The sequence below is a fragment of the Nasonia vitripennis genome, assembly GCF_009193385.2.
Source record: "Nasonia vitripennis strain AsymCx chromosome 2 unlocalized genomic scaffold, Nvit_psr_1.1 chr2_random0009, whole genome shotgun sequence".
NCBI lineage: Eukaryota > Metazoa > Arthropoda > Insecta > Hymenoptera > Pteromalidae > Nasonia > Nasonia vitripennis.
Window position 1 is genome coordinate 1,103,802 of NW_022279616.1, and position 13,971 is coordinate 1,117,772.

General features: G+C 39.3%; 1 protein-coding gene across 6 annotated transcripts in view; it reads right to left on the minus strand.

The window, feature by feature from the left end:
* LOC100114196 (ADP-ribosylation factor-binding protein GGA3) overlaps positions 1-13,971 on the minus strand; it is a 197,275-nt gene that overhangs the window by 171,683 nt on the left and 11,621 nt on the right. For 5 of the 6 annotated variants that reach the window (XM_032601583.1, XM_031925309.2, XM_031925307.2 and 2 more), the window contains one exon: positions 13,431-13,591. The exons of the other annotated variant lie outside the window; for it this stretch is intronic. In XM_032601583.1, coding sequence (XP_032457474.1) covers positions 13,431-13,591 — 161 coding nt within the window. The remainder of the gene's footprint in view (positions 1-13,430; positions 13,592-13,971) is intronic. 6 annotated transcript variants of the gene reach the window in all.

Sequence of the window (13,971 nt, forward strand, 5' to 3'; positions counted from 1 at the left end):
TGTCTTGACAAAAAAGCTAAAATACTTATCACTTTCTTCATGTAAAAAAATACACTGGAAACCAGAAATACAATATGTAGAGATGGTAGTTTCTGTGTAACTGTCTACAAGCAAAATTTGATACGCTAAATTAAAAAAATCATATGGACCTCGATGTGAAAATATGAATGAAAACAGTTAAATCATAATCATGTAGGTTACATGTTTTCTAGGTAGCATAGTAAGTATCTGTGTAAAATTTCAGTTGTATAGCTTTTTTATAATGCAAATAAATGGCATTTTAATGATAGACAAACCCACTGACTCTTATACTGAACTTTTCTTCAAATTCACTATTCAAACCAATGATGACGACATTAAGCATTATTAATATATTTATCAAAAAATAGTTTTGAGGGATTTAGTAACATGTTACATGCTTATAAAATATTAGTATTAGTGTGCCGCTCAACACTTATGGTAGATTTTCTACCAGTGTTATTAGTTAGAGATAGAATCAAGAGCGCGCGAAGCGCGCCATCATTCCTAGTAGAGGAAATAGTTCGTGATTTGCGTATCCGAAATGCTCGTCGAATCGGTGGTGTGTTTGGAATGAAAAATGACTGTTCTTGGGGTAAACGTACAGTAATTGATCTTGAGTTTGAAACGGAAATTCTTCTTGAAAAGTTGTAGAGGTAGATAGATTTTGGAATCATTTACAGTAGGTGGAAAAGATGCGTGAGATGTTGAAGACTGAGCTTTCGTTGTAGTCGTAGACATCTCAACACTTGAAGTTGGTAAAGATTTTGAAATTAAAGATTCTTGAGTTGTCGAAACTTGTATAGTCGGTGATTCTTTAAACGACACAGTCTGAGAAGTCGAAGGAGCCTTATATGATGGTGTAATTACTTCAGTATTTACTTCTTGTTGTGCACTCATAGATCTTGGAGTTGCGTTATTTTTGTAAAATCGAGTACGACGTCGTGTGCTTGTGGTGGAAAGAGGTGTCAAATTAGCATCAATTTTATCTTCAAAAAATGTTACTTATTCTGGTTTCTTTCTTGTTTCTTCCCCTTCTTCTGATTTCTTTGTAAAAGCACGAATTTGATCGACGTATCGTTTATACTTTTTTTCCATGTAATTGATTTCATAATGCAGATCTCCTAGACGAGAATTAATTCGTCCTGGAATCCATTTGTCTAATTTTGGATTACCGGAAAGAAAATAAACATGTTAAAGTAATTTAAATTCTCGGTATGTATTGAAAAAATCAACTTGATGTTTCTCAGAAATCTTCTCGTTGATAGGTTCGGGTCGAACAAGATCTAACCGTATGCCAATGTTTCGTTTTAAAAATAATAAAGCAGGTGGTTGTCCAGTAGTTGAATGAGGAGCTTTTCTATATTGTCTTAAGAACTCATTCAAGTTCCGTTGCAAAGAACCTTGTGTCGTATCCATTTTAAGACTCTTCAGAACTTTTTATTTGAGAAGTAGAAAGCGAAGATGAAGCTCTGCAAACTTTTGCTATGTGCCCACGTTTTTTGCACTTATGACACTCAGAAGAACGAAATGGACACTTACTGCGTTTGTGACGTTCTCCGCATCCATAACAAGCGTACTGACCTTCTTGTTCACCATGATCTTGCTTCCGAGAAGCACTACGCGATGTATCTGAAGCATTCTGTTTATGCTTGAAATGCGTCGTTGAATAAGATAGTGCATGTATCATATTAGAAGTAAAGGTAACCACATCCGCTGTTTGACGAGTTGACTCCAATGTATGTGCTATTTTGTAAGTGTCCTTGAATGTATTAGGTTTCTTGGCGATTATTTCGTCGCGCATATCACGATCGGTGAGACCATGTAGGAGCTGTTCAATCAGCATCCTGTCGAGAAATGTGTCATATTCGCAGAACGTAGCCCCTTGCTTTAATCGTAGTGAGAAATTTGCAATGGATGTATTCTGTAGCTGTACAATTTGTCGGAACTTAACACTTTCTGCATATTTATTTTTCTCGACGTCGAAATCTGCAATTAAAAGAGTGCGAATTTTTTGATACGTACAACTTTCTGGTGTATCAGGAGCAATAAGAATTTTCAGAGCATTATGTTCTGCACCCATATACAATACTCGAGCGAAATTACCGTATTCTTCTTTCGAAATTTTACTCAGTTGTAATGCCCACTAGAATCTCTTAAAATAATCGTCGACTGTTGTTCCGTCGGACGAACGATATTCTTGATACTTGAACGGAGAAGCTTTGGGTTGAGCTTGAGAAGTAGATTTAGGCTGGTTTGTAACAGAAGTGGTAACTTGTGAAATAGCGATCCTCAAAGCATACGCCAACGCCTTTGTCACAGCAGCAATCGATGCAGTAGAAGGTTCCTCTACATCCGACATGGTTATGTTGACTTGTAATGAAAATATGCACTTTTCACTATTTCTCACTGCGTGTTATTGAAGTAGAATATAGAAAATCAAGTAATTGGCGTATTTTCAAAACCAATTCTGACACCAAAATATTGTGTATATATAAAGTAAACTTAGAGAAAGTGTAAAAATATTTACTCAAAGATAGGTTTATTTAAAATAACAGTTATTATTTACAATCAATAATATGAAGTTGCATGAATAACAATAGAACTTAAAAAGAACGTTAATTTAAATATACTACACATCCCATGTTAGACCTGGAGTTGTATAATAGTGCGCTGGATCCAAACCATATGCACTCAGACAACTGATGCGAAAATTTTCAAAAACTTCAGCTAGCAGCAGCATATCTGTTTTCAAATAAAGGTCTAAATATTCACTTAAGTTAGAGATTTTAAATTTATCCCAAATATTTTGTGCATGTTTGTAATCTTTATCGAAGATCTGGTTATTGTTCAATTTGTTGTAGAATGCATCTTTTGGTGGTAGCTCGAAAAAGTTGAGTTTTTCCAAAGAATTTAAATAATCATAAGGGAAGACGCCTTTTCTCCTTAGCAATTGATATTTTTCTTCATTTAGCTGATTATTCTTGCTAAACTCTTGCTTGAGTATATTCTAATCTTCGAGGAAAGATGACAACTTGTCTAGTGACGATGTCATGAATCGAAAAGAGTCAATAAATTTGAAATTGATATCGCTTTCATCAATGTATTTCGTAAACGATATAAATTTCTTCTTGTTTATAGGTAACAAATTGACTCTGCCAGGTATACATTGAGCAATATCTCTGATTTGAAAATGAGAGTCATATCCACTCAGATTGTGGAATATAAAAGGAACAGAGCGAGAATCTTGATAGTTTAAGTTACATTTTTCATGGGCTGCTTCTCGATATCTGAAACATTTATATTTAGGGATATTACTTGCCACCAGGGCACTATCGTCGTTGTTATTATTATCTTAAAAGATTACCTTCCAGTGAGATAGCAGTGATCATGTACTCTATCCTGTTCAAGAAATTTCTCACAAATGTGACAAACAGTAGCTCGCTGGAAAGACAGCTCTTGCTCCTAAGTTAATGGCTTAATAGGTATCGGGCACCAAAATACTGTTTCAATGTTTCCAGCAAGTTGTAAAAGCTCGCCAACAAACCATTTTGCAGGATCATATCCTCTATAGCTACGATAATATGAGAGTGAATCATCGTAACTGTATTTCATATAATATCCAATACTAAAAGCTTCATGCTGCTGATAAGCATTCCCAACTTTAATATCTTTAAGGATGCACTCAAAGTCGGCATTAACTACAAATGCTACTTTTTCTTTGTTTTAAAAATTTATAAATTGCAGAATTGAATTTTTAAAATTCGGTAAATTTACTCGATGCTTATTTCGTTGTAAGCAGTCACGTTCATGTATCTGTAATTGCGATTAAGTTCGAAAATAATGTAAGCATCGATTGCAGACGTATAGTTTAACTTTTTGTTATTATAATTGTCTGGATACTAGACAAATACTTAATCCAGACATAGTAATAAAGTACAAGTTTGTCATCAGCATCCTCTTTCTCATCTGCGTAATAATTTTGTATAAGTAAAAGATTAACGTGAGTTTCTCTTTTACATGATGTCAAGTGCGTTGGTACAACTTTGATTGCACCTTCATTTTTTATTTAAAGTGTAAACATTAACAGAAATACCGCTTCGTTTTTCAAATTTAGGTATCTATGTTGGCAGCACAGGGTATTGAAGGTCTTTAAAAATCGGATCGTTCTCAGAAGCCTTGTATGAAGATACTCTATCAGGATTTATTTTTACTGGATGTATTGCTGCAAGAATGGCTCATTTGAAACACGCATCATCAAAATTCTAAACATTAACACATGCTCTCCTTCCTTTTATTACATCCGGTAGTTCCACGTATTAACTGTCCCTCATTTCATTATGTCTATTAATGTATACACACAAATTAAGAATAACTTCAAGTGACCAGCCTGAGTCTCGTTCCTGAAATTCTTCCATATCTCGCTGGACAGGCTGCTGAATATTCAAAGTCAACCACTGTTTGAGGTCGGTATTTTAAAAAATAGCTTCAGCCTTTGTGTTGAAATATTTTATCTCCGTAATTTCTTTGTAATTTATTCATACGACCATTAAAGGCTGCCTCTAAGTCTTGCCATATCACTCTATCACTTCGTCTTTTACGCACACCTTCACCACGTTTCAGTAAGCACTTTAATTTGTCCTTGAAGCCCTTGAGAAACGCGATTGTTGCTAAAAACTTTTGTTTTTCGAGAGCATTTGCAGCACTTTAAAGCAATAGTCTTAAATGTCTTAAATTTGTATTATTAAGCTTGATCCATTTTTCTACATTTTTAGGTATGTCTCTAGAGTTTTTAGCATAAGCCCATAGGCTTTTAGCATAATATTCACAAACTTCTTGCAATCGTATGCAGACATGGTGATCATTCTCAAAAATCGCAATTTGATATGTTAATTGTGAAAGTTGCAATGCTATTTTTCACGGTAACGTTATACTCTAATCTGTAAAATTCATAGAAAAACAAGCGCGAAACTAGAAACCTTTCGATCGTTGCCGCTCCAAGACATCAAACGAATTCGTAGAAAATCAATACGCGCATGGTCTCGAAGATTCACCTAATAAAAAATTATATTAATTGTAATCAAGTTCCAGGAAAACGTGTGTGAATACGCAGCTAGCTTTCTCAGAGTATGTATGCATTTCACGCATGAGTCACATGGGTTGCAATCTGATACTAGCAACGAAAATGTAACCTAATAATCTTAGATGTCTGCGAATACTAGTAAGACGCAAAAGCTCGAAGAGGATATTGTTATCATTGTAAAAATAATACTTCAAAGGATATTTAAATACATTCGTAGAAGCCAGCGGATGATAGCAAATACGCAAAAAGCTGCTCGCCAACCGCTGACGTATCCGCAGCCAGCAAGTTGCACGCAACGATAATGGGTGCTGTCCTTGAGCAGTCGCAACAGCAGGGAGTATGCCGCCCGAAGCTGCCCTCGGTCAATTCTCATTAGAAGTCGCAGCGAAAGATGCTGCAAGCTAAAACGCGGCAGCCGCTGACGCACCATCACCAAATGCGGTGATGCAGCGTGCGCGAGGATAACGTGTATTTGCGTGGCTAGAGCGTAACTTGATCCGAGCTCGGATAGCTATATCGAGTGCACGTTCGAGAATTTTCCCTTCCTCAATGTTGACCTTGAGCACCTTCCTGCAGATAGCAGGGAATATGCTTTCCGAAGTGTACCGCCCGAAGCCGCCCTGTACATTGAGCAGCCTCCTGCAGATAACAGGGAGTATGCTGCCCGAAGTCACCTTTGCCTACTTTTCAATGGATCATTTAATGCTGCTTCGAATAATAGACGCACGCTTCAGGCAGTGACGCATCATCACTGCAGCGTGAAAAAGAAAGAGAGAGCTCTCGATAATTCGCGTAATATTTTTTGCACTGAGAAAACGCGTATATGCTGTCGAAGAAAGCACGTAGATAAGAATGCGCTCGCAAAACAATAAGTGTAACTCGATCCACGCACGTGTCACCGCGGCTGCATCTAGCTGCATGCTCGCTGGTAGCTGACGTCAGCGCTGTAGCCTGCATTCTGGAATATTCCAGAATGTATAGAGATACTGCTGCGTTTGACCTTGAACAAACTTCTGAGCCAGGAGTACACAGCTCACCTCCAGGAGTCCGCAGCTCTCCCGCTACGAGCGGCCTCCTAGAGTCAGCACGGTGTATGCAGTATACGGTCCAGAGTATGCTGCCCGACAAGCCTGCAGCCCCCCACCCCGCTCAATGTCCCCTGCGCCCCCACGTAGCAGCCGATTCTCACCTGCTCAGGTGTGCTGAGAGTAGAGTGGTGGGGGACTGCGAAATCCGCGTAGTATAGCTACTCACACACACACATACACAACCACGCACACACACAAAGTATACAGATATTCAAATATGCAAATATTCGAATATTATCGATAAATTCTTCTTTGTTTTCTATTCGGATTACCGGTTGTGTTTCCGGACAGTATTTTCAATATACTGACTATGTTTTATAGGAGAAATTCGTATTCTTATGAAACAGATAAATTTTAAGATTAGTCAATTGCATCTTAATAAAACTACTCAGTTTCATTCGAATACCTTTATTAATCTACTGCAGCAAAAAATAATGTTATGAAATTTGTGTATGAAAGATTTTAGGGATTGGACGATGAAGAAAAAGGGGGAACATGACAGAAGAAAAAGGCAAAAATGTATGAGTACATAATGTATAATGACTGCTAGTATAGTCCATAAAATAAAAAGTGACACCCAACATGAATAATAAAGTTAAATAATTAAGGTCAATACATGTTGGAATTGCGTCAAAATAAAAAGGGGGGCGTAAAAGTAACACAAAAGCTTTATTCCATTTGGTTTATCTGGATGGTGTATCGGGGAAGTAAAGTATTGCCACGGGCCGATCACCGATAGTGCATCTCGCTAACCGGAATAGACTTGAAAACAAAAATGTTTATAATTAGCATGGGCGATAGGTAAAATTAACGCTGAGTGTAAACGCAATTAAGAGCTTACCCAGCGACCTAGCAGGCAAATCATCCCGGGTAGACTATCAAGAGAGCGACCACATTGACTGCAAGGAGCCAGGTCAGAAGACGGCATCCCAGTCCTCGTGGCACGGAAACCAAGTCCCTTCAGGAATGCTAGAAAAATTCCAGTACATCAATGAGCCGAAAAGCATGTAATGCACCCAGAAATCAATGAATTAAGAAATAAAACAACCGAGCAAGAAAATGCAACAAAATAAATTAAATAAGACACTTACGAGAACAGCGTACGAGGTCCGCAAGACTGTCATATAGGATGGTGATATAGGAGGAGATAAACAAGCTGGACCCTGTAAAATCTTGACAAGGATAGGCGCCACTTTGGGCGCGAGGAAGCTCCGCAAATCCCTTATCATCACTCTAAAAGCGAATGAAACCGCGCACAAGTAAATTAAAACCACTTATCGTAACCTAGTCGGGTTCAGAACCATGGCACTCTTCGCCGAGACCCCAGAACAAATAATCGTACGCGATGTCAATACGGAATTTCAAAGAAAAGTATGAAAAGAGACTTAGCTTGCAAATGATAAACGACAAGCTGCTGCAAACACGACACAGTTGGCACTGCCCGACATAATCGGCAATGCCAAAACTAGATAAATATGAATGAAAAAATCTTCACTAATTAAAATACAACTTAAGAGACCCCATAGCAGATTACCTCATACCCTTTGCACAACACCATATACCCGCTGGTCTTCTAGGAGCAGAATATTGCAGCACAGCAACAGCCAATACATAAAAAAATGTAAAAATTAATAAATAAAAACAAAATCAAAACGGATATATGGGCATTAATATAACTAACCCATGGGTTGAATAAAATAATTAGATTGTTCAACCATAGGCCCGAAAAATGATAATCTAACACAAAGCTAAATATAGTGGCTATCGGGGCGCTATCACATTATTTAATAAACTAAAACTATAGGACACCCTATTACTGGTGCGCCGTACCTAGGGAAATCGATAGAGGAATCGACATAAGAGCCATTAACCATAACCCAGGGCTACTGGTCGAAAGGTTGAACCCGTTAGCGACTTCCAGCACAACATGGAAAATGATACAGCGTATAAATCATGAGTTATTTTTCTCATGGTGGAACAAGTTATTAGGAAGCTGGGGTATTCTAAACTGATTCTGTTCTCAAATAAATACAGCATGCCTATACGAACAGCAGCTGGCCAAGATACGTAAGCAGATCGAGGACAGCGAGGAACGCTGACAAATTAAAATAGCTACTACAAGGTCACGAAACGATACAGAGACCAAGAATCAAACGAGCCTAGTTTTCAGTAATAAGTAAAATTGCGCGGAACCTGTAACGATGTGTATTTTCGGGAGAAAACCAGGTGTGAGATTACGCCATTCACACGTTAACACTGTCACAAATCAATAGCGTCCGACCGTATTTATAAAAAGGGACGCCAGGTCGGAAGTATTTCATTTAACAAATTTACTAGCGCGTTACCGGCTATAGGAGACTCCTTATATCTGAGGAGATTCGGTCGTAGGTAAAGTCGAGAGAATGATTATGACGCTTTATATTATTACCCTGACAATCACAATTCATTTATTTAAACTGGCTAGGCAGTTTACAGCGCACCGTCGACTGATTTTCGGCGACGAACTCGCACTCGTGCGATACACTTTTGTGAGAGACTAGCCTTCCGACGGTTAAACACAATGGCTTCACGACTAGAGCAAATCTAATACCCGGCAGTACGGCTACGAAATAGGTATACGGATACCTCGCTCTCTACCTCAACTTTCTCAGCAAAAATAAAACGGCTCTTCTCTCGTATTGGTGATGTCTCGTGCTTTGAAAAATTCGTCGCGAATAGAAAAAAAACTAGGATTTTCGGCACTACCGAGGGGGTCTACTCCAGGCTGCGGATTTCAACACGATGTTCTCGCATACAATTGCGCATTACATTCTTCTCTCCTTCACTCGCACACTACAGGGTTTCCAAAGGAAAATTGCACTTTTTACAACTGTCTCGTAAGTCCTAATCACACTCTCTCTCTCTCTCTCTCTCTCTCTCTCTCTCTCTCTCTCTCTCTCTCATTCTGCACACTTTACATAATTTTTAGTACAGTTTATCGTCAACAATTAAGTCACGCACACCAACTCCGCGTCACACATACACGCGCGCACGGCATGTATCTTCGTTTGTTGCCGCGGGTAGCTTCCCCCTCCTAGCTGTTCGTTCTTGTTCGAGCTCCTGCGATTCCGGCGGGTATCGGCGCTTCTCGGTGTGTGTGCGTCGGCAGAGTATAGTAGGGCGATTGGCGGTAATGAGGTGCCGTATAGCACGTCACTGGGCTGCTACTCTGTCTCTCTCTCTCTCTCTCTCTCTCTCTCTCTCTCTCTCTCTCTCTCTCTCTCTCTCTCTCTCTCTCTCTCTTCTCTATCTAAAATGCAGTACCACTAATATAAGTATGGTCTCGTGGTGATGCAGATCTGATAGAGAGTAGCTTGAGCGAGAGAGAAAGAGAGAGAGAGAGAGATCCCTACTACGGTTACCCCATCACATTCCCCTTCCCAAAACTAAAAATATCCTGAATGTTTCAGTTTTCCGCAACAAATTGCCATCGGTTCTCTCTCTCTCTCTCTCTCTCCCTCTCTATCTCTCTCTCAATCACTCTCCCAGGACTGCAGGGCTGTAAGAATAATATGATTAGCTTAAAACTAGGGTGTCGAAATCGACAGGTCTTAAGGGCTGAGGAGCCCGGAATAGATTAAGAATGCTCACATTTTGGTTATGATGTAGTACCCTAGACTCTATCGGTGATGCGGACCCTTTTAGCTTACTGCTTCCTCGTTCGACTTTTGGATGGTCTAGGCTGTGATCCCGGCCACGATCGAAGAGAACTTGATAAGCAACCCTCCTTAAGTCCACTGGATATCGCTCTTTGTAGTACCGTGACGTCGTTTACGGCTTTCAGTCTATCAGTTATTCTTCGTCTTGTATCTCTGATTCTAGACGTAATTGGCTGTAAAACATTTTTAGCGAGTGTGCTTCCAAATATGGCTCTTCCTTCTAAACTACTTTTCTCAAATGCAGCTAAGCCCCGGTCAGTACTGTCAGATACTCCGTCAAGCGTAGCTAAATTCACTTTCGGTTCAGCAAAGTCTAGAACTTCCACGTCTCCCTTCATGACTCCAACTTCTCTGGCTGGTATGAGAGTAACAACAATGTTGTTCTTGGTTACCAATTCTTCTCGTCCATCTCTCGCAAGTACTCCTTGCACATCTTCAACATCTTCCTGCTCCAACAATTCTTCTACATTCACAAATGCTGTGTTCCTTAACTCCTTAATTGCGTCATTTGGCCACCCATCTAAGGTACTAACATCCTGTCCGCCCACTTGTTATTCAGGCTGCGACACCAGCTGGGAATGGGTTCTGGGCTGCAATATTGAGAGCGATGGAAACCTCGGGTTCTCTCCCGGCTCGTTCTTGCTCTCGTCTTGAGCTATAGATTCCATTATTCGGCCACGGCTGTGCGCTGCTGGTTTTAACTGAGCTAGCTGTACGTTCTATCTTCCTGGCGATCTGCAACCTTGTGTAATGACAATTATTATTCAGAGTCGGAATCATACCCCAAAATAATTTCACTGCACTACCTCTACTACTCTTCTTCTTCTCCTCGTCACTACTAGACGGCCAGGCTGTGACAGCACCAGCAGCTGCCCTTGGTTATGCCAGCTTTCACGAAAATTTTCTTTTCTTCAACAAACTCTTTTTCCTCCTCTTCTACAGAATTTTTTTCTTCACTTATGCAAGAAATTTATTTTCTTCTACAAACAATTTCTCCTCCTCTTCTAAACAAAATTTATTTTTCTTTTCAAAAATGTTCTTCTCCTCTTCTACATCCTTCAAGTTGCGTGGCCGACAGGTTACGTCAGCGGCTGCTATGAATCTTTCCTGGGATTTGGCTCTTAATTCCTTCGAGGGGCTAGGCCGACAGATTGCGTCAGCTTTCGCTATCTCTTGATACTTCCCTCTCAGCTTCTTTCCTGGTGCCTCTAGTGGACTTGAACCACTCACTCCCCTTCCCAAAACTGGCATACCTCTCTGCAACGCAGAACTCATATGCCCAGTTTTCTCCACCTCAATAGAGGTCTGTTGTGGGACAGTGCGGGTAGCATCGACCTCTGAGTTGCTCCCGCGTTGCCATTTCCCAACCGATGACGAAGTGTAGTGCATGTAGGGCAGTTTTGAAAAACCACTCCTATTTGGCCAAAGACTTGATATTCCTCGAAGTTCTGGCTTTGACACACTGGCTGGGATGGTATTCTACCATGAACTCCATCTGGCTTCGGTTGGATAACATGACTGTCATTACGTTTACTATTCCGGCTATAAATACTAGAGCTTCTGCTACTGCAACTGCTGCTCAAGTTGCTGCTGCTGCTGTTGATCGAGCCGCTGCTGCCGCTGCTCGAACTGCTGTTGCTGTTCGAACTGCTGCTGCTCGGGCTGCTGCTGTTGCTCGAACTGCGGCTGCTTCGACTCGAACTGTTGCTGCTTCGACTTGAACTGCTGCTAAAACTCCAATTTCGACTTCTAACTCGACCACGCAGTCTTCGACTCTTTTTCTTCGACATCTTCTCCTTCTGGTGTTGGGCCTTGGCCTTGCTGAAGTTTCGTTGGTTAACTTGGTCTTCCCTCCTACCGGGATGGTCACATAGCGATTTTGTTTTCGTTACTCGGAATTTATCGGCCTCCTCTCCATTTAATTTGTCTACAAGTTCTTTTAGCGCTGCGATTTTTCGTGCTAGTTTTTGGCAATTTACTCTGTACCTCTTCGGCGTTGTTCCAACCACACCATGGTATCGGCTCTTGATAACCAGTACACCACAGAACTGCACGTAACAGTCTGTCTCTGCGTAGATCTTTAGGACCATGTGTACTAACATTTAATTCGGTTGTATGTAGCCTTCGAATTTGTCGACTAAGATTCCTGACCTCTGAATTGTTCCGTAATTTTGCCATAATTTCTGAATGAGTACTCATTTTTATGTCGAAATAGCAGCTTGGATGTGTGGTCAGGGCAGGTATTTCTTTTCTCAAATCTGACAGTATTAAACATTGGCTCAATATGGGAAATCTTTGCTGGTCTCGGCGGCAACCAGAATTCAAGGCGGAAAATTATGGTTGTAAATTAGGCAGTAAATTCAGCGGGTCTGGCAGTAAATTCTTAGAATAATATATCAGTCGACATAAATTCAAATTCGTTCTCCAACAGAAAGCTCGACAACAACTATGCTATATTATTATAGATATCAAAAAAATTATTTCAATTAATACTTATAATTATTCATGCATAAACGATATATTGTTTTGAGTGTAATCAGATAGTAAAAGGGGCAAATCAATTTTCTTGTTGCTGTCGCTTGGTATGACTCACAATCAAGCTACGTGAAAATTTCTTTTGTATTAATTCGTTCGGGGCTATAAGGATAGTTGACAAGATCGCTGTAATTGAATCTTCGTTTGAAAATGTTCAAATCAAGTCAAACTTGCTATCGCAAAATATTTTACGACGCTAAATTCTCCAAAAAAAATTATTCGGCTTAAATGATTGTAATATGCAAATTGTCAAGCGGCTGTTAGCAAAAAGAAAACTTTTCTTCACTATCTCTATTGACTCTAACTTTCTCAACACATAATTGTGTTCATTTATTAACCCAGTATTTTGGCAGCAACCGTGAACTAATACCTTACGGATAACAAAATCATCAACCCTTACACATAAAATCTGCTTGCGAAAAAAGTAGATCTATAAATGGTGGGTCAACGCAGAACTAAGTGCGAAATGGTATAACGCCAGAGGATTCAGATACGCAAAAGATTTTACAGGCAATAGCCAACTAGTGAAATCACTTACGACGATTGACGAGAGTGATGGGATCTATTCCACTGAAAAAGCATATATATAATAATTTTTATTAAAAATGTTGATCTCTACTAACTTGAGGGATACAATTTGAAAGTAAAGCGTCATGCACCAAAAGATTATTATGAAAATGACCGGTGGTCCAATGGATGATTGTCTTGCCTCTCGTCCCGTGGGTTCTAGGTTCAAGTCTCCGTAGGAGCAGTGTTTTTAAATTACATCAATTTATTTGATTCAGTTTAAATTACATTAATTAGTAAACATTTTTACCCAGTGTACGAAAATTTACTATACGGGGTGTATCTCATTTCTTTCAGAGTATGCTATTATTATTTCGCATCTTGCGACAAATGCGCACACGAAAAAAAATGAAAATATAATTCTGCAATATTGTTTTAATTACTGTGTTAAGGATATAAACTAACTTAATAAATATAAAAATAATGTCAAATAGTTCATACTGTTAAAGCTTGTAGAGCCTGTCTTTCAATTATAGACTGGATCCAAAATGCTAAAAGTTTGGTAGCCAAGGGGATGCTATCGACTTCTTTAGTAATTATAGCACAAAATGCATCAACCGCAGCAGTATCAATTTCCTGGTTTTGAACATTAATCACTCTTTCTAAAAAACAAAACAAATATTTAAAAAATGTGTATACACCAAGAAAATAATTTACAGAGTATACATTAGAAAATATTGAACGAGCGGTCGCGAATTGGTATTGCGCGTGCTCGTTTAGTCGCGCGAGGTTGGCTCGGCATGCGAGCGCGGTATTCCCTACTGAAAAAAATCAGATGACGATCAACTGATAATCAGCTGATAATCATGCCAAAACGTCAGCTAATTATCAGGTGATTTCGGCTCAGTATTTTTAATAAAGCTGATAGTTATAAATATGCGTTTATGTGAGATAAAATGTTGATGATAATCAGGTGATAATCATTCAAAATTTCTAACCTTTAATATATTTATTATAAGTTGTTTAAAATAAGTAAAATTTA